Source organism: Mycteria americana, chromosome 3 (genome assembly GCF_035582795.1).
Source record: "Mycteria americana isolate JAX WOST 10 ecotype Jacksonville Zoo and Gardens chromosome 3, USCA_MyAme_1.0, whole genome shotgun sequence".
In the NCBI taxonomy this organism is placed as follows: Eukaryota; Metazoa; Chordata; class Aves; order Ciconiiformes; family Ciconiidae; genus Mycteria; species Mycteria americana.
In genome coordinates, this window is record NC_134367.1 from 29,408,670 (window position 1) to 29,435,216 (window position 26,547).

The 26,547-nt window shown below is 37.5% G+C and overlaps 1 protein-coding gene across 2 annotated transcripts in view; it reads right to left on the reverse strand.

The window, feature by feature from the left end:
* The window catches only part of KHDRBS2 (KH RNA binding domain containing, signal transduction associated 2), a 398,703-nt gene that overhangs the window by 92,500 nt on the left and 279,656 nt on the right, over positions 1-26,547 (reverse strand). The window contains exons 6-7 of one of the 2 annotated variants that reach the window (XM_075497292.1): positions 23,500-23,695; positions 11,490-11,513 (exon numbers count right to left, since the gene is read on the reverse strand). In XM_075497292.1, the coding sequence (XP_075353407.1) occupies positions 11,490-11,513; positions 23,500-23,695 (220 nt within the window). The remainder of the gene's footprint in view (positions 1-11,489; positions 11,514-23,499; positions 23,696-26,547) is intronic. The other variant, XM_075497293.1, reaches the window with a different exon arrangement.

The window sequence follows — 26,547 nt, forward strand, 5'->3', positions numbered from 1 at the left end:
TGATCATAACAAGCCCTACCTCTGAACTTGTGAATTTTAACATATGTGGTATGTTCTCCTTCAACTTACATCAACGTAAATCTTCCTTTGCTTTGATCAAGTAGTTGCATATTTTTGTTGCAACATACTAAATGTTGCTCCAACTCTAACTAAATATTGCTCTGCATCATGTGATAAAGCATAGTGCCCATATGAGGCCCACTGGATCCTTGTTGTCTGTGTGAGAAGTCCACAAGTAATCCCAAATTAATTCTCTGATTGTCTGTACCAGGCGACCTGTCCTTAGTTGCTTAACAGATGCTGAGCTGCACGTGCTCTGTTTTAACGTTATCCTTGGCGATCTGCATAGATTCAGTAGGGACAGCGAGAACTGAAACATGTTGCCTAAATCAACCCAAGAACCAGGGTATCAGCCCCGCAGACTGTACTCTGCAACCACTTTTATAACACAGAGGAAAAATCTAAAGGCTTAAAGACATGAAAAGTTCCTCTAGAGGTCCAGCCTCCAAAGCTTAATTTAAACCACTGCAAGCCAGATCTAAACCACTGTAGGATACTCCTACAATCACACATAGTCCTCTAATAAAAGATCCACACGTACTTCTTTTGATCACTGATGAAGAAGTAGTAGGTACTTGATAAAAAGCTTGGGCTTCTGCAGATACAGTAGATGTGTTTTGAATAAGGGGGATTTTTTATTGCACTTTCTTCATTTAAAGGCATTTGGTATACAATTTAGGGACTTGAGTTGAAAAATGAAGAGCTAAAAGAAAATGACTGGAAATACAATTTAAACTATAGTCTGGATATCTTCCAGTTGTCTTACAGAACTTAAGGAAAGAATGCAAATGCTCTGGAGAAGAGAAAAAAAAAAAACCTGTAAATCTGTCCTGTTGCTGATGAGATACTGTAGTAAAGGAAATAATTTAAGCCAGTGAAAACTTACACATTCTTACTTAAATTAGCAATAATGAAACATACTGTGACAGCATGCCTAGTTTAATTTTTGGATAATCCTGAAAAACGGCACCTTTCTGTGACAACATGTAATTAATTTAATGATAACTTGTGGAATGACATTTCATCTAAGGCAGAGATTTATTCTGAGGCTTTTACATTGTGGCGTTACATTTTAAAAAAAATTCTCTGGACGTTGAGTTAGCCATAACTATTTGAAAATAAACAACTTTTTTAAAGATGGCATTATTTGACATTTGTCAGAAGAAAAAAAATCATAAGAGTGTAAAGTATAGCTTTGGTCGCTGTTGTTACTGGCCAGGATTCTCTTCTAACTATCCCCCGTATCAAACAGCTCTCACATTTTCTGGAATGTGCCCCTGTGACCTTATTTGTTTCCTTGCTAGTGCCAGGCTCTCTCAGGAATTACTCTGATATTACTGGTGTCATGATTCAGTCTCTGTGTATGATCCTGTAAGAATGTCACCTTTTCTCCACCTGCTAGTTTAAATAATCACTTGAAATGTAGTTAATTTCTTGCACAAGAAATGGACTGTGGACTTCTCTCTCCATTTATATGTGTTCCCTCCCTTCTGCAAAAATTTTGCCTTCATCCTTACACCTACACGAAAGACATAATAAGAACCACCAATTTCTCAGTCCGCCTCCTCCTGAAATTCTTCTAGGGCCAGTTCTGAATATAATCCTCTTTTCTCCAATAATAAAAATGTACTCGCCCAGACTTACTCTTGCAGGTTACTATAGCACTGATGATATGTGCAGCAAACTAGTCTTCAACCCAGAATGTTCTAGCAGTCGGTACTTGTAACATTACTGTCATCAGTATAACACATACTAGACCACTATCAGAAATGTGGTGGACTGCTCGATATTATTTCAATGACTGAACACCTTCATGTGCTCCCATGCATATTTTGGAGTATGAGTCACTACCTTCCTTAAATCCTGCAGGGGAAAATGCAGAACTTTGTTGGGAAGGATTTCTTTAAAGCTAGGCTATTTATTCCCTCCTATGCATAAGATTAGATGGTATTTTGAAAGTAAATGTGAAGTCAGTAAAAAGTGTGAGGATGCCTGTATCTGCCTCAGTAGCATACATTCATGAGGTTTAGTGCAGTGCTGCTCCAGGGCTTCAGATGACTCAAAGCACAGGCAGAATATTCTCCTACTGGCTCAAAGGCTCCAGAATTTAAATACATGCAACCACATCCAAATAGGATTTGCAAGTTCAGATCAAAATATTTAGTATTGCAAGTAAGTGTTAAAAGCGAGCCCCGCAAAATAGCAGGTAAGTCCCCACTTATCTTCCTCTAGTGCTACTTTATTCTGCCACTCCTACTGCTGGTTGGTATAAGTAACTGGAAAACAGGGAGATGTTAGTGGGAGTAAAGTGCTCCTAGAAATAAATGATGCTTAAGGGCTAAATTGCACATAAAAGAACTGAATAAAATTGTTAATTGTTCAAAGCATTTCAAAGGTTGCTTGTGTGCCTGGGGATTTTGTGTGATCACTACTACTAGAACTGTTTAGGAAGGAGGAAGATGTTTGCAACCTTTCTTGCCATATCTTGAATCTTACTAAACTAGCTTTGTTTTATCCTTAGATTCTTCCATTTGCATTTTTGTGTCTGTATTATAGCTCGCTAGCAGAAATTGAAGTAGTCCAGATAACAGTTGTGCCACTTTGTTAAAATACATAAATAAAAATGTCATAAAATCCAGTAAGTTTCTGCAAGTTGCCTCCCACACTAGAGTCATAAATTGATCTTGGATATTGGTTTGAAGAACAAGGCAAAAAACATTTAACATCAAGATGGTTAGTGTTGGAAGTGGGAGGATGACATGCTTGATAAATGAAAATCAGAGAGTGCACATGAAGTTTTCAAAATGCTATAATAGACCAATAAATTCCGCATGAATGGTTAGTACATAATGCATACATTTGGGATGTTAAGCACAAAGGCCAGGAAATATGGTCAATTTATGTGACAAGCAACAATGAATACTTTTCAAATCATACCAACAACCTTCACAGAGTTGAAAACAACAAGCAAGCAAGCAGATTCATCCATTGCACTTTCTTGTACCAGAGAAAAACATCTGAAGGTCAACCTATATTATTAAGCCAGTTTTAAGTATTTGACTGATGCTCTTTTTAATAAGCCTTTCTTTAGCCAGGCCCAACAATTTGTAAGATAGTGGTTACAGATGGTACTACCGTTTGAGCCCAAGAGAAATTAGTTTTTGATGAAACTGCTATGTTTTGAGAAAGAACTAGATCTGGCTATTCAAAATAGTCATACCCAAATAGGTTTGAGTGAATGGGTAGTCTAAACTGTTGCCTGGTGACAAGTTAGAAAGCAAGCATCTCATTCATGTTAACATCATAAATTATAATCTCATAAAAGGATGTATTTTTAAAATATGATGGGAGATGGGACTACTGGAAAAAAGAATGGCCTACTAAAATATTCCAGGAAAATAATCCAAAATTTCCAAAGCCCAATGAACAATTATTTGCTAATAATCCTGGACAAAATACTCAGCCCAAAAGATGTAAGTCTCCAGAGGAAGAATTTCATGGTGTTTCTAACATTAGAAATGTATATCATATATAGTGTGCAGGCCTGTTTGTTTAATTTTTAAATTTTGAGAAAAATGCAATTTGGGATTTTGCTGGTCTTTACTGATGTGAAAAAGATGAAGAGAAAGATGTAGAACCTCACAATACATCACAGCTTCAATGTTTTAGTCATATAAGACCTGGTCCTGCAAGGCATTGGCTGTTAGGAGGCGTTCTGCAATGCATCAGCTTGATTGAACCATTCAACTTCATATATTTCAGAAATACATATTCGGAGGAATTGTGCTAGTTGTTCATCCGTTATGGACAACTGACTGGTCTTGTTCAGATATAAATATGTTTTATAACACATGTGCAGATGGCTAGCCCTGTCCTGAGATTAAACTAATGGGACAACGATGTCAGAAACCGCCAGACATTGCAGATAATAGGAGAAGAGTAGCTGGTCAGTCCTGACCTAGCCTAGACTGACAAGGCAAGAAGACACTACCGGAAACCACGGAGAGTGAAAAGGGAAGAGCAGATACAATAATAAAATGCCCCCTCTTCAGGCATGATTCTCCAACGTGCTAAGTCCTTTGGCGCCCACTGAATTTTATTTGGTATTGAAAGAATTCAGAGTCTTTCAATGTCTCTTGTTTCTTATTTTTCTATACTCACAACATCTTCTCCCATGCACTCCTCCTCTCCAATGTCTTCTCCACTCCATCACTTTGGTTCTCTTTTCTCCCCTTTATGAGCGACCCTTGTTCCTCAAAACAAGCATAGCAGGGTTTGTTCCTTTGCTCTCATTCTCTCAACTGGGCTTTTAACCTCTCTCTCACACAGAGGCATGTTATTCCACTGTTCCAGATACTTCTGTCTTTCCTTAGACTTCATTTCTTTATTTCAACACCATCTTTACATTTTATCTGAAAATTCAAGTTTGCTTCCTTTGCTTGCTTTCATTGTCTGCTTTCTTTGTCTTACTTTTATTGCTCCCTCATATGTCTTTTCCTCTCTTGCTGCAAGTTTTCCTTCAGGTTCTTTATGTTGTCTAAATCTGATTCAGTACACTTGTACCAATTCGAATCCAGAGTAAAAAAGCTGGTCCACTGCCTACTCAAGATGTATTCTAGCACTTTCCTTTCAGATGCTAGAAAATGGTACAGTCTGGAGGTTTATTTTATTCTTGCTGATTCTCTTTCAAAACACTTTAATTATCAGTGAATGCATAATTTGTATGGATGCAGAAACAGTCTGAGATAGTATTGCAACTGTACACTTCTTGAAATATCTGTTTGCTACAGTTTTAGGAAACAGAATAATTCTCAGGAAAAAACAGTGCTGCCTCGCAAGCCGGAAACAATATCGCTCTCAGCATATGTCATTGCTTGCAAGATATAAATACTGCTCTTGTGAAACTAATCTGATGCACTGCATCTGTAATTTTTTTCCATTTGATTACACCGCAGAAAAGTTTATGCAATCTAATGCGATTTGATAATACTGCATAATAAGCCCGTACAGAATACTAAGTGTTTTGGGAGAAAATGCTTCTCATATAAATGACCTTTATTCTTTGCCAGTATTACAGAAACACACCAAAATGACTGATGAACAAACCACTTTCTTTTGTACGGTTTTCCTTGTAATGAGTCATTGAGCAGGCTATTCTGGTATTGACTGAAATATGAGGAGGCTGAAATCCAGGACAAATACTGAAGACTGTGACATCCTAATTTTGATTTCTAAATCTTATTCTTTGTTGAAGATTTCACTCCCCAAGATCCAATCCCAAATTCTCAATCTGCTCTTTAATATTTTGAGCAATATTTTCAATGTCCCCTTCCTTTCATTTGTTTTCTACTTTATTATATAATTTTAGCTACAGACCTGACTGTCAAGTACACTGAAAATGCATCTATTGTACAGATTAAAGATGACTAACTTTTCTATTAGGTTTCTGCTGCTTAATGAGTTTATTTTCGTGTATTTTCATACAGAAAAGGATGGGTTTTTGCATCTAACTGAGGTGCGACTGGGGGAAAACAGTTTGTGAAATAACTTCGGTGTTGACATTAACCTACCTCAATTCTTCCATTTCAGTGCAAGAGACAATGCTACAGGAATATTCAGATGTTAGTTAGGATTGTTAGTAATTCACTACAGCTAGCTTTCCTTATTAATGATTTTGACTATAATCTGAGACTCAGAACCAGAAAAAGCCTCTGTTCAATTTAGATTTAAGATCTGTGAAAGTTCAGGGGATAGGGACAGTTGTCTTTAATTCAAAACAAACCCACAATTTAAAATATGGGAATACAGCAACTTTGGGCCCAGTGTTTGATAAACAGATTCCTTGAAGAGACTTCTTTAAAAAGTTAATTTCTAAGAGACTTTTTAAAAACTGAAGACTAAAAGTCAGGTGCATAAGTTGGATTTACTTGTTGCAAGATGTTTGAAATTACTTGGCTCTTTTGTATCAACTTTTCAATCAACCATCCTTCCAAAATGAATTCCTTAAGGGCTGGACCCTGATACATATCAATAGCAGTGAGCTTTCACTGGCCCTTCCCACCCCCAGCCACCAGTCCACACTTTGTTAGAACGTACATGTCTTGGCCCAAGCTTTGCTTTAATGTATGTTTGCAAAGTGCCTACTATACCGTATAAACGATGCATGATAACTACAATGTTAATTCTATGGGTTTGGATAGGTAATCAAAAGAATGGAATATGAAAGGTCTTTTTTTTGGGGGGGCTATTTTTCTTCTCACTGTAAGCTCCTTTGATACCAAGAGCTATTTGTAGAATCTCTTGCATACTTTGCTGAAAAAGTCTCTTCTGGCAAGATGAATGTGCTTTTTAATACCACATTCATTATGACAGTGGTGACATACTATCTACAAACTGCAACTTGCAGACACAAGTCAGGGATTCAGAAGAGACTTCTGTATGTTATATTCCACTTCTCAAAGCTTAGATCAAAGATACCGAAAACCAGATAAGCCAAAAGAGGCACCATCTATAATTTGGAGTAGAAAGCTTCTGGGTGAGAACAGAGGAGGTGAAAAAAAAATCTAAAGAATACAAAACATGGGGTTGGGGCATGACTGAATTTTCTGTCTCACCCACAACATGAAATGGCTTTTTAGTAAAGTCAGCAGTAGCAAGAATAAATCCAGCCCAAGTAGATCGAGAGGATCAGCATCCGGATAGTAGTGTGTTGCATGAATCAGCAATATTTATAGGGGATGACTGGAACAAAGACTACCCTTGTATTTTTGCTGTCAGAAATCTATGGTGAAGGAAAAGTTGTATGGTAGCAGTAAGCCTGCAATGAAAAATATCAAGTGTATAGCCTTCAGTTTCTGTTTTGCCTTTTTAAAAATTAATTACAGATACAAATTGTTCATTATCCATATTGTGGTTATTTGCCCCAAAAAGAAAATCTGTGCACTTAATATAAACACATTTTTAAAACAGTCAGTCATTATGCTAATAACATTCATGTGCGGAGTATATGACTCACAGAAGGTGCAGGTGTGCAGGAAGCACCTCAGTGATTAGACAATATTAAGACAATTTGTGAATAGAGACCTGAGTATATTTTCATTGCATTCCTGACTACTTCTTGTATAACAACTTTTATTAAAAACTCATCTTTCTCAAAATGAAAAGTTCAGTAGAATTTACACTTCTGTAAGAAATTCTTGTGGCTCTGTTAAGGACTATTACAAGTGTATCTGATAGTCTAACACATCCTGTTCATAGATATCAGTATACTCTGAGTAGGTCTGGTTGAGAACTTCATAGTTTCTGAGCTCCACCAGCTACATATTCACTATTAATCTAAACAGGATGAGAGGACAGGCCTGAACACTGGTATATGATGCCATAATGTGGCGTATCTGCATAAAGGTATCAGTTCTTAGCAAAATCTAACTACTACCACGTGTAACATCTAAGTCCTCATTCCTCTGCATACATTATATCTCTTTTTCTCTCTTTTAAAGAGCCTCAGAGCTGTTGATTTTCATACTCCAGATGCTGACTGGGCTGAAAAACCTCAAAGATCTACCAATTGGAGGCTGGCTGAAAACTTCCATTATCAGGAAGAACTGAACTTTCTATAAGGAGTTAAAGCTTTGCAGCTTCTAGCATCAGCACACAATTATGTCATGACTTTCATGCAGGGTTTGGTATTGCAGCTGTAAATCACAAAGTGAAGCTTGCCCCATTTCTGAGACAGAAACTCCTCAGGGACCAGACAGAGATGACGGAGTGACCTCCAACATGAAGCCATCAAAAGCTTCCTCTCCTGCTCTCTAACTGCAAAGACGACTTACTAATTACTCTAAACATATACAAGTTCTCAATCAGATACAACTAGTTTTAAATGACGTTCATCCTTAAGTAGACTTCAGTGAAAAGAATTACTTGTATTTGAAAGAATCAGCCTCGTTTAACGCATTCTTCTAAGGCACTCAGTCCCCATGCTGATGACATCAAGGACCGGCACACCACTACAGGAAATTCTTACACACAATGGAAACTCTCTGGAGAACGATGCATGTTTGTGTCTTGTATTTGTACACTATCTAAACAACTCTGGAATCTTAACTAAACACAAATAAATAAAATCACAGCACTTCACAGCTGAAGATGGTTGGAACTCTTCGGTTCTCTGTATCTGAGTAAAAATGATTGTGAGTATTTTTAACATCTCACTAAATAACCTGGTTACGACATCCCATTTCTTTCCAAGCTGCTTATGGGCCCTTGTCAGTTCCTATCTATCCACTTTGAAATGGTTCCAATACATTACTTTGGACTAGATTAGTACTTACAGTATCTTACAATATCTATCATCTGTATTATAGTTTAATAGGATTGTTAGTCTTATACCTAAAGCATGACATTTTAAATCACATCACCATTTTATTATTAAGCAAAGAAATGATAGTCATGTCCTGAAATGACCATCAATGTGAGGCTGACTCAGTTATCTCCAAGGGATGACTTTATAGCTTTGAGAACTGACAGATTGTTATGTCATGAAATTCATGCAGGGCATGGTATTGCGGCTGTAAATCACAGGGGCAACTCATACAGTGGCCAGCACTCTTTGGAATAAACTTTACATTCCTGTTGTGTTCAATAAGCCTCTTAGTTGAACGATTACTCATGATGAGTTTTTTTCTCCAGGACTAGTAAAGCATAGCTCCTGTGTCTTTGACAGCTGCTTACCAGAATTTAAACAAGGCTTTTTGTTGGGCATTTATCTGTACTTGTACCCCTCCAAGGACTATAAAGGACAAGCAACTCTAATCCAAAGAGTCAATTCGTCTTTTGTGATTTGCTTTAGGCGTATTTAAATCTAAACTGCCAATCTAAAATCCTGGAAGCACTATATCAATTAAAATAAATAAATAAATCAAGCCATTACAGCTAGATTGTATTAATATTTAGGCAATCTATTACATTTTCTGCTTTGTCTGACAGAGATACCCTGCTCCTGCCAACTGGGTCTATTCAGAAATCATGTTGAAAGAGCAGGTTGCACCATGGTCCTGGGGGAAGACCTTTCCTGCTTGGCACATACTGATATGTTACTTTGCAGTTTATGGCTTCCATTGCAGCCCCAGTCTATGCGGAGTAAAAGATAACTGCACACATTTCAGATTCCCCCTTCTCTTGATCTCTAGCTACCTACTGGAGTAAGGACAGCAACACTTGGGAGCTTCAGCTCACTGTCCTTTTAACTCGACCCATGAAAAAATGCACCTGCTTTACATGAATTCCTTATTGATTGCATAAGGCCTGAAAATTGTTACTGCTGCTCCCAGATGGGAGAGTTTTTAAGCCTATTGCTGAGAAGAATAAGATGATGTAACTTTTTTGGCTATTTGCTGGGTGGCCCAACCAGAAGGATCTCAGGGGACCAAAGCTTGCTTCAGCCCATTTAGCAGCAATTTCCTTGGAATAACTAATTTTCTACCTAGAAATACAACTGTGCTCACTTTGATCTCCATCTCATTCTTCAGAAGAGCCACTCTGGATTTACAATGATGCATTCATGGATTTTTGACTTATTACATTGCTTGTACTTCTGAACTCTGCTCAGGAGATGGAATACAGACTTGCATGACCCCCTGCCAACACAAAATGCTGACTATCCTTATCTCCAAAAGCCCAATATATTTGTTGGTTTGTTGTGGGTTTGGTTTTTTTTTGAATATGCAGTCTTGAGGACCATGATGATTAGACAACTTATAGATCATATATGCAAACCTGTATGCATCCTGAGAATCCTGCTGGTTTTGTTAATTTGGTGTTCATTTTCTTTGCCTCTATATTCTCTTCCTCTCAGCAGATGAAGTAGGCTACAGTAACACTTGGTCTTTTTTACAGCATTTTTTATGTTGACTTTCAGAAATTTTTTTACTTAATAAGGAAATGATAAAGCAGTCATAAAATCCTAGGCTGCATCAAGCAGGCTTCAAGAAATAAATAAGTATTGGGTTCATAATGCTTTGAACTTAGAAACAAGGTATATCCGTGGATTTTTCATTTTGTTTTTCTAAGAAGGTCAGCAAATCTCAGGACAGTTCAAGACGACAACCTCCAGTAATAAAACTTACAGTGTAAAATTAACCAGCACTTTTAGCAGAGCAAAAGTGTTCTTAACAAAACAAATTATTATGTCAGTATGCATCATTTTGAGAGGATGGAAAATACATGAATAATAACTAAAGGTAATTTCCTCCTCAAAATAATACTCTAGTTTTATATCATACCTACTGAATGTCATACAAATTCGTACACTCATACTTACCGTGGTAACACAGATACACAGCTTTAAAGGAAACATTCAACAAAATCATCTCCCAACTAGGGAAGGAAAAGTCTCATGTTACTGAAGCTGGGAAGTTTATTTTAACATCTTTCAGCTTTCATTAATTACTTGTGCTCTACAGAATGTTAAACAGTTTCTCAGACTGTATCCAGTGACCTGTTTGATTATCCCCAAATATATAAATTCGGATCAAGTATGGATGAGTTGGTATTTTCCAAACAGACTGGAAGCTTAGTTCTTCATAACAATTCCCTTCCTCCAACACAAACAACAAATGACTGTACTTTGTCTACAGCTCGACTGAGGTCCTGAGGAAAGAAAGCAGATCCTTTAAAAGTCTTTTCTTTCAAAATTGAATTTCACCTCAACAATGTCCTCATTCAATCAGGGACTATCAAAACAGTAATGCCTCCTTGCCACATTGTAGTCTGCTTTCCTCCTAGGAAGGTGATAGACTCATCAAAGCAGATAGGTAGAATTTTTTTTTAAAAGCTAGAATAACTTTTTCCCCCATAAGTTTTCTACAAAATGAATGGCATGTCAAAAAAAAAAAAAGAAAAAAAAAAGAGTTAGTTAGAATTTAAGTCCTGTTTTCAGAAATAATTTAAGGACTTAGAAGCCTTCTTTGTTTGCAAACCTTGTGTGATTTAGGATCTTACATTCCATACTGGAATTAATGACATGCAAGATAGAGGTACTTTCTTGGATGATGTACAGGAAAACTTAGGTACCTAAGACTGGTACCCCACATTGCTGTACCCTTTAGTACCCTTTAGCTGTCCTCTTGGAAAGGGTGAAAACAGAGCTTGATCCTCTCCAAGATTTAGGTGCCATTGTTCAGGTTGCAGAAAGACAAGTCCTGCTTTCAGCACTGAGACCTCTGTGGTGTCGAGGTGTGCACGTTTTCTGTAAAAATTCTGCAAGGGGTCAAGTCTTTCTTTTAAAAATAAATTTAGACGAGTAGAGTAAAAGTAGTCATTTCACTCTTTTTTTATCCAGCATTTGATTCATCCAAGATGTGAGACATGGACTTTCAGTTCTTCCTCTGCCTTAAGGGATGTAAAGCTTCATTCCCGACACTCCCTACCCAAGTGGATACCACAACACTGGGCTGCAACAGATTCTGCAGGAGGAAAACACTCTCACTCCCCTTTATACTGCACTGTGCATGGAAATAGAAAGAGTACACGTATTAACCACTGATTCAGCCATACAGTTATTGACTGCAGCTAAAACTGAGGTACTAACCTCACTTGTAATTATACTCCACTACTACACAAAATAAGACTACGCAAATACAAGACAAATCACTTGCATCACAGATTTTTTTTATATTTTTAAACAAATTTTTAGATTTTTGATTTTTAAACAAATTAAACATGAGTGAAAGGAATATAACAAAATGAAAGTTACTTTTTTTTTTCTCTTGTTGCTCCATGTTATGTTTAGCACATACAAGACACCTCTGCTGCTTTTTCCAAAATGGCAATTTATAATAGGTACCTCAAGAGAAATAAGTTAGAAGAGCTCCGAATGACTTTTTGGATTTATTTGTTTAGGGTGTTTGCATGACGGGTGGCCTTGCAAGAAAGTGAAAGGGCTGTTCAAGGAAAGTGAAAAATGAGCAAACTATTGTGGCTTCTAATTTATTTGATAGATGCACTCGGACTCAACAACTGCGTTTCTGTGATTCTCTATTTTTTTTCTCTTTTTCTCCCATCTACAGGGTCCACATTTAAATTTGGTGAAATTCAACTTGCAACAAAACACAGGTCCCTTCTGCATCTCCCTTACAGCCTGATTTACACAACCTTGACTTACTTTTATTTGTTTATAATCATTTTCTTTCATCAGGATTGTCAATTTTAGTATTTTACTTATATCCAGATTGCAACAGACTGGAGTAAAATTATTACTAGTTTACTAAAGTCTATTGTTCTAGGAATTTTCCCCAAGACAGAGGTAAAATTTGTATACCATCTGGTTAACTGATGCAGTTCTGTCAAAAATACTTGGAAATCCCAATTTCCAAAATTCTGTTTCAGTTTAAAAACACTTACTCTTTTATTATTACTGATAATTAAATAAAATTAAAAAAACATGGCAAGCTTTTACATACCTGAGCAATTTTGACAATAAAAGCAAACCAAGCCAAACCAAACCTGAAACCATTTTTTGCAATGACGTGCAAACAGGTAATAAAAATGGAATTATCCATTCTTAAAATAAGATTTGTTTTAAAAGAAACAAGCATACATTTTAACTCTTCCTGTCAGTTAAATAGTACAGGCAGTGTTTGTCCAAAAAGTAAAATGATTGATGATAACTGGTTGGTAAAAGAGCAAGAAATACAGTTTGAATTTCAATATATTTTATTTTAAATGCATGTTATTTCAGAAAACTCCCAGCTGCAGCATGTGTGAGGACTGGCACATGCATGCAAAGTCTTGATAAAGACAAGTGCATGGGCTACATGTGGTTGTAGAAATCCAGCCATGAATAAACTGGTTCAGCAATAGATTGTTTTTGACAATCTTATTTTTAAAATACCCAAATGTGTATAGTTCAAACGTATACTTGCTCGTTTTACAGTTTAGTCCTCAGAAAGATTAATAAATAGTGTTAACAACTTATTTAGGGAAGTTTTTGAAAAATACCTAAGAAAGGAAACTGGGAAAAGCTGTGTGATTTTAATACCGGGAAAGAGAAACTAAAATATTAAAATACTTCAGTACAGTACATGAATTTATATATTGCCCCAAAATAAGACTCACTTTTGGGATATCTGGTTGGGTTTTTTTTAACTTCTGCTTTCTAAAAATTTGGATGTCTGAAGTTGCAAAGGTGTACAGTAAGAGACAACAATCAGGGACTGGAGAGTCCAAATAAAGGTAACACGATATGGAGTTTCTAACCTTAAAGTTGCTGTGTCCTCATTCAGACTTAAATAGTTTGCATCTGACAGACATTGGGTGATCAAAAGAATTGGTGGTAGTATGTTATCGAAAGGATTATTAATATTTTCATTACAGAAACTCACTAATTGGCCCAGGAGAGTTGAAGGACAGCATGAACACCAAGGCTACGGCTAAAGCACCTTGTCAGGAACTGATATGTAATGTTATGTACTCCATTTCGGCAGATATACTGATTTTGAGAAATATTTAAATGCGGTTTTACTGTATTGCATAGGGTAGTATGAGGGTCTGTTTGCAAGAGTGTCCTTGGGATACTAATGTATTCTTATGATACTAATATATAGGAAGTATTTACTTTTCTAATTTCACTTAACAAACATTGCACTCTTTATGATTTCAGATGTTGCACTCCACAGATTTTTATACCATACCAAGAGCTACAAAACAACAGCAGGTAGTCAAAGAGAGCTATCATCTGTCTATGAGTAACAGCGTTTGTAACGACTGTAGAAGCTATTAAAATGCAGGCAACCATAATTTCATCAGGAAAAAAACAGGTCTGTATGGAGAAAGAACATTTTTCATCTCTAGTCTTCTACTTTATTTTCCCGGAGCCATTACACTGCATCTCCCTCTTCTAGTGATTGCTACCTCTCTAAGAGCCCTATAGGTCAAACTCAAGGTACTGTGTTTCATAACAAGATCAATTTTCTCAACATTTTGGCTACTGTTTAAAGAGGTACACTAAATCTGCACCTTTGATAAAATATAACTGATCTCATAGTTTTAAAAATGAGCATATCTGAGAACAACATTGACCTATTCATCTGACAAAGAGGTATTACTATGAATTTCTTGGCCACTTTAATACCACCATTGCTAAAGAAGTTAAAGATGGAAAAAAAATGTGTACTTCATCCAGTCCATCTAATTATACAAGTAAAACTATTCTTTTAAATATTTGCTAGTATCTTTTTCCTTTCTGCATTTATTTTCTATATTTACATTTTTTCCAAAACTGTGGTATTAAAAAAGAAAATATACACTGTAAATGTTATTTCTTTGATCCTTCAGACTTATTCCTGACACAGTTACTCATGCACATTGCTGGCTGCAGAGGAGCTCTGCACAGTAAAAAGTCCTTCTAAACCGATGTGCTGGAAGAAATGGGCCATTTTTCTGTGCTGTAGCTATAGATAACATATACGCATATCCATATCAGAATGTAAGCATGTATCTCCATACCCCAGCAAAGAATTACTGGAAATGCTAAGGCAGCTGGAGAGTCATAAACTCTCTTCCTTCCAAAAGCAGTAGATAACGGGACATTCACATGCTGCCTCTGGGGAAGCAATTGCTGCTGTGTGTCTGCAGATGGCCTGCATTCAAGGCACAGCTTGAGCCAGCTTGGTCTACAACAATATATACCCAGGGTATATATAGGCATTTCTGTGTGTATGAAACTCTAGGCTCACATACATATTTGAGCCTCCCTTAAATATCCAGAAAGAACAGGCATATTGCTGGACGGGTGCTTCTGCAACCAAATACATGAGATAATTCATCTAGCACAAACCTTTTTCTTCCTATGTATAACTGAAATTCAGAGTTGCAAATGCACTGAACATAATGAGGGAAAAAAGATTATAGGCATGTAAGACTACTTTTCAGGCCTTTTATTGTACCAAATACAAATCCTCTTTTTCAATTATCCTGAGTAAGCATTAAGTATGTGTATAGAGGCAACTGGCTAAAAGGCCCATCAGCCAGAGAACGAAACAGAACTGAGCTCTATAATGTTTGTCTTTGATTTTAAGTGCAGTTGCTAAATACGTATCTCTGCAGTTTCATGCAGAAGTATTTTTTGCAAGATCACAATGTCACAAATGTACCGAAGAAAAGAACATAGATGAACTCTGATGAAAGCTTCCTGCAACAGGAAGTATTTTTTAAATATATGCCCTTAAAATTCCAGTAAAACTAAAATACTATTTTGGAACAATCCATAAAAGTTTTCAATTAATATAAAACTGTTCCTAAACTGTGCATTTTATTATATTAATAAAGCTCATGCTTTAGCTACAGTGAAAATTCCTAATAAACAAAGATAATACACAAAACAGAACTACTCTGTTAGCTGTACACAAAATCTATTGATATAAAGAGCACTCTGTTTATGTACTATAATAAAAAGTCACTAATCTGAGTTTACCAAAAGGCTAGACTGAAAAACACATGAGTAAGGCTGGTATGCTGGAGGCAAGGCTGCTGTGATAATGCTAAGTGCCATGGCATCTTATCACCCTGAGCCTCTCCTGACCCAGAGCTCAAGGTTTCTGTAATTGCCTGGCACAGCTGAAGTCTCTGCGCTTACCAGCCTGCAAGAAACAGCAGCCTGAACCGAGCTTTTCTCATTACCACTGAGTTTGTATGTGTCTGGCTTTCCGGGAACTCATCAGTCATAATGAACCTCGCAGTCCAAAATTATTTAACTTTTTAGTACCTCGGTGGACTAAATCTGGATAAGAAACTTTGCGAAGTGAAAGAGAAAACCCAAGCCTTCCGTCTGAGCTGAATTCACATGTAACCACACTCTCACAACTCTAAATTGGACTTGTCCCAAGTCTTTAACAGCAATTCTCTAAGTTTATATGAGTTTATTAAAAAAAAAAAAGTTTATAACTCACCTTTGCAACCTGTCATAAAAAGGATAACATGGGCAGAGTTGCAGTCATATGATAATGTTTAGTCAGCAAATGCCTATAGAGTTATTTTGTACCAACCAAGACTGTTCTCCATCAGATAAATAGCCAAGTGACAAGTTGTGACAGATGCAAGTGACAGTAGACAAGTATTTTTGGTAACAGGCTCCTGAACAATCACACTGTTTAATGATGAAATGGTGCATTGCATGATGCAGACAAATTCTGTCTCTATGGAGAATACTTCACATATTTTTTATGTAGGATCTTATGCATATAACTGCATACACTATGAATATTTAAGGACCATATGAAGGCTGGATGATCAGTTGAGAGATGCCCTTCACTTAGATCTCTATATAACAAATATAAATATTTATTAGGTTGTAGTTGTATTAACATCATGTATAATACTAAAACACGTACAGCTGCATCAGCATTTTCTTTCATACTCTGCCTAGCATAGGAAATAATTTTGAACTGAAAACTTGATAACTAATGTCAAGGAGAGAATTATTTTTGCCAAGTAAGAAGAGCATGAAGAGGATGACAGAAGAGCTTATCCTCCACAAAATCTTTCTGCAGCATTTATAAGTAGATGTTAGAGTTTTATGTATTTTACGAGTAAAGTTTAGTCTATTGAATAACTATGATTATTACAACCAAATCAAAACAAATCAAGAAAACGATATAATAAAGTCTGCTTTAGAGCACGTTGTCAATTTGTGAGAAATTCATAGCAGTGATGAGTCTGAAAGCAGTATTCACATTTATTGATGCATTGCTCTCAGGACAGTTCCTTTGGTTTCATGAGGCAAGCCTTATTTATTCAGGGTATCACCTATAAGAATAAGATCCAAACTACAGTTTGCACAGGTAAGCAAAAAACTCTAGAACTGCAGGTTCCCAGGCACTGAAGGTTTAATGCTGACTGTGGTTTTTGCTCTTAGAAAAACACAAAAAAGTTGCCACTACTTTGATTCTGTATTTATGTTGCTGTGTTATTTTAGGGGTTTTTTTGCAATAAATATATTTATACTATCGATGGACCAAATTCTCCGAAGTTTGAATAACTTACAGAAAAATCCACTCTACTTTTGTGAGACCATCATTCACAGTATTCTTCTAAAGCTCGATAGGGTCTTTCAGATAATATAAACATTATCCTGCTTATTGTTATTATAGTAAAAATAAAATTTGATTTTTCAGGTCACAGCAGATGTAAGTTGAATATAGCTCAGCTCTTTTTCTAAGTGCCTTGGGCATAAATAGGTAATCAATCATATTTAATCAATATGTTGTTCATCCATGCAGATTCCCATGTCTATAATTCCAGCTTTATTCAAATGCTGTTTAGTCTCAGTACATTCTTCATTGATTTTTTTTCATCCAAAAGAGGCACAGAAATAAATAAGTGCTACATCTTAAAACTTGGAAATACCAATTTAGAAAAAAAAATGAAAATATCCCCCTTTGACTATAATTATATCCAATATATTTCACTATTCTAAGGTTTGGAACAAGTCTTCTTAGTTGTCTGGGCTTCACTCTCACTGAGAATGTCCTACTGGGATTATAGGAATGGACTTCAAAAGTAGCAGAATCAAATACCAATTGCTCACTTTAACATATTCATTAAAGCACTAACACAGGTGCAAACATGCCATGAAGAGGAAGTGCAAGTCTTTATACACAGTTTCCATCTACATTCAGAAGTGGCAGGTAGAATGGATTTAAAAGCCCTACGAGTTCCACTTTAAAACATTAAACAAAGCCTCTGCAACCACAATTTTGGGGATCGCAGCCACATGTAAATGTTGATTATTCTTTTTAAAATGTTAAAGTGTGACAAAATGCCTCTTATTGTCAGTCTTTCCATTGTCTAGGTTGGCACTGAATAAACATGAGCATAGTTGTTTCAGTTTGTTTGAAAACTATTGAAAAATGTAAATAACAATTGAGCTTAGAATAAACAGTTGAATGTGGCATTTGCTTTCATTTTAAATAGCTTGAAATGAGAGGAAGAACAGCATGACATTAAAAGCACAATCTATCTTATTGTGTGGTTCTTTTCCAGTGACTTTCTAAAAGCATTGCTCTTCACTTACTCCAGAAGATAACAAGAAGCTGCGTTTGGCTGGTTTGATCAGTGAAATGAGAGGCGAGAGAGAATATTTGCATTTAAAAATGCTCTTTAATCTGGCTGTCCTAGACCTAGGAGCTGTACCAGCTTCTCAGCGTCTCGACAGACTGGCCTATTTCTTGCAAACAAATTATATATTTCTTTGTAAATACAAGAAGCTCATCTAAGTATTCATATTAAGCTGAGTGGCTTTCTGTGCAAAAGTCCCCTTTCTTATCCAGGAGTAAAATGTCTCCTTTCTTATCCAGGAGGAAAAATGCAAGCGCGCGTAAAATATAAAAGCAATGTGTATTATAGTCCCAAATTTATCCTGTTTTGGTAACTCGCATTAGACCTCTTAGCAAGGCTCACCACAGCTCTTAAAAAATTTAAAGAAAAATTTCACTGCACAGCTCATTACTAGCTTTTGATTCAGAAGGCAAAAATACAGCTCCAGAGTCAAATGCCTTCCAAAACAGACTCGGAAAGCAATGGTATTTTTGGTTTATATTTGGGTTAAGCACGTTCAAATATTTAGCTTTAATCTTGAGTGAAAAAGTCTGGATGCTCAGATTAAAATATATTGTGCCAAACATTGGCTTTATTGCCTCAATGGGATGTTCCTTCCAGCGGAAGATCTACTCAAGCACTTCTCACTCTTCACTTCTGTATAAATCATGAAACTCAATCAGTCACGTCTATTGCCTGTTTCATAAGTTGCCAACAAGACCTTAGCCTTCAAAGTTGCTTATTCTTGTTGAGAAAAGACTCCAGAACCCTCCCCTCAACCTGTAAAGACGATACCAGTGTTAATTTGCCTTACTATTTTTCAAGTAGATGATAAAAGTAGATTTCCAACCAAACAAATCTTAACCTTCGTAATGAAAAATGGCACAAAATCAACCTTGCCATTATCCGTGTCAATAAAGGTGATGATGCAGGACTGAAACAATATTTGAACTCATTTTCATTTACCATCTCCTATCTTGGTGCCCTGATACAGAAACACTGTAAGATTTGTAGATGGGACATCAGCTGTCTAACAGACAAAACTAATACCTCAGACCACAACTGTGCAAGATGCAAGTTTAAAAGAGGCAATTAAAACACAATTCCAGTACCATTCTGTCGTAGTTTAAACACAGTCAGCAACAAAGCACGACACAGCCGCTCGCTCACCCTCCTTGCCCCCCCCCACGGTGGGATGGGGGAGAGAATCGGGGGGGGGGGGGGGGGGGGGGGGAGTAAAACCCGTGGGTTGAGATAAAGGCAGTTTAATAGGACAGCAGAGGAAGAGAAAATAATAATAATAATAATAATAATAATAATAATAATAATAATAATAATAACAATAACAATAATAATAATAATAGAATGTACAAAAGTGATGCACAATGCAATTGCTCACCACATGTTGACTGATGCCCAGCCCATCCCCAAGCAGCGATCGCTGCCCCCCGGCCAACTCCCCCAGTTTCTATACTGAGCATGACACCATATGGTATGGAATAGCCCTTTGGCCAGTTGGGGTCAGCTGTCCTGGCTGTGCCCCCTCCCAGCTTCTTGGGCACCTGGCAGAGCATGGGAAGCTGAAAAGTCCTTGATGAGTATAAACATTACTTAGCAACAACTAAAACATCAGTGTGCTATCAACGTTATTCTCATCCTAAATCCAAACCACAGCACTATACCAGCTACTAGGAAGAAAATTAACTCTGTCCCAGCCAAAACCAGGACACATTCTCTCTACTTAAAACATCTCTGCCCAATGCAATGTAGAGTATGAATTGAATTTACAAAAATTCATTTGATAAATCCCAAACAGACATCTTGTCATTAGTTCCGAGGAGCCTGCTGGCATTGCTGTCCTCCCTACTATCCACTCCAGGCTCTTCAGTACCCTGGGAGTAATAACACGGCTCGGTGGTAAATCAATGCTTCTGAAAAGTTCCAGACTGAGTCATTGCTGCCAAATGGTTGTGGCATGTATTGCTACACAAGGAAAGAAGAATTAAGCAATAATTCAAGTTAATTTGTGTACTGCATTTGTGGAAGGAGTAGGAGTATGATCCGTAATGCATTTAATGGGGAACCACACTGTGTGGTTTTCAGTAAAAAACCCCCACAACAGAACCTGAGGTCCAGAAGGATGTTATTTAATGAAGTTTTGAATCCTTTTCAGCAGCTAGGGACATCTTCAGTATTGCAGTGTTTGTAGATTAGAGGTGTAAAATTGTATCTCAGAGAGTAATGACAAAGGGCTAAGTTCAGCTTTGTGAAAAAAGCTGCTTCTGAAGAAAGTTCACAATGACCAGGTCAAGCTTCTGCTCTGAACTGCCCTCTGGTGGACCTCTCCTTCAGCAGAAGAGGAGCACGTACAGATCGGTCACATTGAACTAAGGTTAGTCACTTCGAACAGCATTCTTATTCACCAGGTTACAAACCCAGGACCACCTCTCTGATCCCAGAAGCTGCACAGCAGCTGTTAGTTAAGCTCTCCATCCAAATTCACACACAATGAGCTGTTTTTAAAGTGAGGAAGGTTCACGCAGTAACTATTTCTTTCCTTTTGGTATATCTTCTAACGTCTGTACTGCCTCTTCCTGTGGGTAGTCTTTTGAAGTTCCTCTATCTATGCTGCACCAAATAAAAGCTATATATCTGTTTCAAAAGCAAGTAAAGAAAAAGGTGTGAGGTGTGTCACTCCCCTTTCCCTCTGTAGGCCTCTTCTTTTCTGAAAGTTGTTCCAAATGATTTTCTATTTGTTTGGGCTTGACATTCAAAATGTTGAATGTGAATATATTCACCAAGGTGACAAGACTTCACTTTTCTTGACAAACCTTTAGACATTTCTTTTATGGACTCTCAAAAAGGCCATCAGGAAATCTCAAAATATTTAGATATTGAATAATTACAAAGGAATGATCCAAACTTTTAAATGCCTAGCCAAACTGATTTGAACAGTTAGATGTTTCAAGGTCAAACAGTCAATACAATCTCTGATTAGCAGTGCTGAGCAAATGTCTAAAGACTTTTTTCAGGAAATGCTGTTTAAACATTTGAAGAAAATCTGCTGCAGCCATTCTATTCTATTTCCTGAGTTCACTTTCAGCTCAGCATTCAAATGACTATATTCTATTAGAGCAAAGAAAAATCAAAAATATGGATACTCACAATCAATGACATTGCATTCATGTGCACAACTAATCAAACCAATGGTGCTTGCATATAGTAGGCAAAAAATTGGAGTGAAATATTGCAGCCAAAAATGAAAAACATAAACACATAAAGAAATTGTAATATGCTTGTGGGTTGCCTACAAGCAGAAAATGAGACAAAGTAAATTGGATAAATTATTCATTATAAATTAGTTTTTCATCTCTAGGATTCAGTGTGAAAGAAAAACAATTACACATGACATTTGTTGCTGGTCAACAAATAGATCCACTTGCTTTTAATATCCAGTCAGATATGTGATGTAGTGGTTTATTTGGAAAGAAAAATTGTTCTGATTATTTCCTGCAAAATTAAAAATATTTTCCCTTAAAATATCATTTACAAATTCATATATAGATAGATGACGGTGAATTTTTCCTTCTACCTGCACACCAACAGAGTTTTAATTATTATCTCAGTCCATAAGATACCAAGATGATTTAGATTGCACTTACAACTCTTTGCAAAATGGCAAGAGATCTTCATTGCAAACTGGTGGATGACAGCAAGTCAGGGGAAGCCCATATATTCCCAGCTGTGGAATACAGATGCTGAAAGGACATAGGAGATGGAAGGATCTCCAGAACATCTGAATTTGTCCTATAAGGCAATATGTTTCTTGCTACTATCTAAGTAGGCAAAATAGAAACACAAACACATTTGTTTGTTTTCATTGGTGTAATCTATTACAAACTAAAATTACTCCTTTAGTTGCGTGTATATTTTGTGCTCCTGATAGCGTAAGCATTTCAAAATAATGTGGAACTGGCTGAATGCTTTCCTAACCTTGATAATCCAGCTGCCTAAACTTCTCCTCCTACTTTCCATATATTTACCATCCAGAAAAAGCATAAGAAATGTTCCCTAAAAACTGTTTGATACCCTAGGACATTTACCAGTACTGTAGATGAAAAAGAAAAAAAAGAAAAGATTTACTTAATTTATAATCTTAATCTTACATTACAAGGGTTCTGTTTTGAAATTTGTCACTCATGGATTAGGAAAAGACGCAGTTCTGCACAGAAAGGAAGGACTCATACATTTTGATACTAACAGATAATATACTATCTGTCAAGGAAGGGTATACTTTTTAAATTCCTTTTTTAGCAGGGCTTTATTTCATTTAAAGATGGAAACTGTGTGAGGTAAATAATAACAGAGAGTGACTTTCTTCCCCTCCATTTTTGCAGCCGTTGTTCAGTTGTGACTCTTGGCATTAACAGAACGTGCATCCCTGATTTGAAGTAGCCATGATCTAATCTCTACTCTACAAATACAGATGGTTGAGTAAAGCTTTACCAACAAAAATTAATTTCTGCTTCAATTTCCTTTCTTCTGTTCTAGGAAGACCATTAATTGAATAAAGCTGCATCTTCTCAATTATAGTGTATTTTCTCAACGGTTCTCCTAGCGACAGGATTACTGAATGGATGGGATGTTCATCTTACCCTTGGATTTGCCACAGCTGGAAAAAGTCAGACATCACATTTGATGATACTTTCTCCCCTCCTTGGATATCTGTTGTTATGGTGATAGTTCCAGGAGGGAACATTAATGAGGATGACTTGAAAGCTTTGATGTTTACAGCACAATTATTTTTAACACCTCATAAGAAAAGGTGACAGTCAGTACTATTCCTTGCTAAATATGCATCTTTGTATCAGCTTTCATCAAAATTACCTGAATTTCTATTTGCTATGTATCTGTAACACAATGTTGAATACAAATATACATATATAAATTTATATGTAATAAAAAGGATTCAGAAGAAACCCCCCCCCCCCCCGTTTTCTCACAAAGGATATAATCTCTTATTTCTAAGAACTTGCTTACAGTAGCAAGTAACTTTTAGTTATAATATAATCTTTAGAATATCCGTATTGCTCTTTCGTGACATCCTGAGAGCTACCGAACACAACCTTCTCATATCCAAAACTAAGCTGTGAACAATTCTACGAACCCACATCACCCAAAACACAGGTCTGCAGACATATTGCATCACCCAGACTGTACTTCACCAGCAGGGGGTAAGGAGTAGAGACAGAGGAATTATTGGCCTGAAGTCTTCCAACTCAGAGGTACTTGATGTTCACCACAGAGTTTGGCTTACATCTGTTATGAATGCACGCTGTTACTTACATATTCTTCATAGGCCTCGTGTGCAGGTGGCGGGGGTGGTCTGTAGCCTGGGACAGCTGGGGCACCCCTTGCTCGAGGGGTGGGCACACCCCTTGCCACTGGGGGGACAGGGAGGGCTCCACGGGTCACCGGCGCTCCTCTGGGTGTTTGGGCACCTCGTCCAGGAGGGGGTGGAGGAATCGCACCCCCACGACCCCTGCGGGGAGCAAAAAGGAATGATCACTTTGGCATGTACGGCAAGGGAGGACCCCATTTTAAAGGCTCTTACATTTTTACTGCTATTTAAAGTATCGTATAACTCTGGGGTTTTGGCAGCTACAATGTCAAGCACTTTTAGGCAATATCTCAGGCAGAACTCATATTATGGAAAGGCATTATTTTTAAGCCATCCAGTGCCTTTTACACCCGATCCTCTTGTTGCTTGTACTAATGAAATTCTGGATCATTGTAATTCATGGAGTTGCAGAGTTACTCCAAAGTAGTTCTAGAGGAAGAAGAAAGTGAGGGACTTTTTCTGTTGCTCTCAAACTATTTTACGAGAGCAGTCATCACTCTCATTCTCGTCTTTATTAGTGAGTGGGAGAAACTGATTGGCAGAAGATGATGCAGGATGGCAGAAACTTGCAAGGCAAAGTAGAGCAAGAGTATAAAAGGAGAGTAAGAACTTTTCTTCCCATCTAATTTAGTTCAGCACAAGGGAAGGGTAGCATGGGATTCTGCTTTCCCCCACTGTGCAGAGAGAACAGCACATACAGACAAGCACAGAGAGGTTTAGCATCCTCCTGTTTATTTATGTTATATCCACCTTGCTGTACTAATTGGTAAGTCAGAAGAAGCTGCTACTGGTTAAAAAGAAGTTCTTGTAACTATACCATATGAAAAATTAGAAGGGGGATATATCAGGGAAGCAATCTGTGAGTTTTGTTTCAGAGCAGTATGCTCCTGAGCGTGCTGCCCTTTCTGAAGACTGTGAGTGCCGGGTATAACCATGTGTGACACCCAGATCCAGAGCTGTGAATGGAACTCAGGTCTCCCACAGCAGTATGAGCTGTGGCTTGATCCCTGCTGAGACAACCAAACCCATAGCATTAGCTTGTGTTGTTCACTACATTACTACAAGTTTCAGTAGCCAATTTTAGAATCACAGAATTACAGAATGGTTTGGTTCGGAAGGGACCTTCAAAGATCCTCTAGTCCAAACCCCCTGCCTTGGGCAGGGACATCTTTCACTAGATCAAGTTGCTCAAAGCCCTGTCCAACTTGACCTTGAACACTTCCAATGATGGGGCATCCACAACTTCTGTGGGAAACCTGTTCCAGTGTCTCACCACCCTCATTGTAAAAAATTTCTTCCCTATGTCCAAACTAAACCTACCTTCTTTCAGTTAAAATCTGTTGCCCCCTGTCCTGGCACTACAGGCCTTGGTAAAAAGCCTCTTTCCATCTTTCTTATAAGCCCCCTTTACATGTGGAAAGGCTGCAATGAGGTCTCCCCAGAGCGTTCTCTTCTCCAGGCTGAACAACCCCAACTCTCTCAGCATTTCTTCATAGGAGGGGTGTTCCATCCCTCTGATCATTTTTGTGGCCCTCCTCTGGACCCGCTCGAACATGTCCATGTCTTTCTTTTGCTGGGGACCCCACAGCTGAACGCAGTACTCCAGGTGGGGTCTCATGAGAGCTGAGTAGAGGGGCAGAATCACCTCCCTCGACCTGCTGGCCATGCTTCTTGTGATGCAGCCCAGGATATGGCTGGCTTTCTGGGCTGCGAGCGCGCATTGTCAGCTCATGTCTAGCTTTTCATCTACCAATATCCCCAAGTTCTCCTCTGCAGGGCTGCTCTTGATCCCTTCATCCCCCAGTCTGTGCTGACACTGGTGATTACCCAGTAGGACCCTGCACTTGGCCTTGTTGAACTTCATGCGGTTCTCATGGGCCCACTTCTCAAGCCTGTCAAGGTTCCTCTGGATGGCATCCCTTCTCTCAAGTGTATCAACTGCACCATCATAAATATAATTATGCTATTAGCATAAATTATTAGCATAAATATTTAGCTTAAAATACTTCAGTTGCAATTTTTTTTTAATACTCTCCTGGGATTTCTGACTGGAAAATAGGGAAAGCATCCAAGATCCTGTATCTGTGCAACTGATCCAATCAGTCGTGTATTTTGCAGGAAGGGGGGGCCAGCACTCCACTAATTTTTCTTTGAACCTAATTTAAAAGCTGCCAGTCTGTTGCAGTGATGTTCTGAACATCATTATTAAGTCAAGCCCTTCAAAGATGCTAGGTGTAAGGAAGACTGGTTTCTGAGCCCAAAAAGACTTGGAGCGGACGATGGTCATGAATGCCAAGTGTAAAAAATCCTATGTATGTGCATCATACTACTGATAAAAAATTCCATTCCAGAAGAACTGAAGGAAAACATGATAGACACCTTCTGGGGGGAAAAAAAAGGTCATAGGCAAGATCAGTCAATTCAATTACCAAAGAACAACTCCTCTGTCAGCATAAAATAAGGTACCTCCATATCCTATTTCCTCCAAAATAAAAGTGGATTTCTTAGGACCCATCCTGAAATGATCTCTATGGATGCCTAGAAGTAGCTAGGTAACAGATGCCTGAGGCAACAAATTTCTTAAGGGTTCATAGTGAAAAATGAGTCTGAAAGAGTGTTTTAAGATTATACACTGGCCTTATGAACAAGCAGAGCTATCTGTTACCTATATATGAAAAAATACTTTGAAGAATTCAGGAAACATTCACACACCAAAGTTTTTAGATGATGCCAATCAAATTCATATAAAACTGATAACCCATACAATAAATAATATATAAATGCAATACAAATATTATAGATATAATATGCATACAAAAAAAAGTAATTATTTAGCAAATAAAGTTCCATCCAGACTATGTAGCCTTCTCTGACTATACTATTTTATTGACCAACGATTTTATGCTACTGATCATACCGATTCTATGCCGGCATAATAATATTCTTTCCTAGAAATATCCGTTCACTGGCTTCATAATCTGCTCCGATTTGTA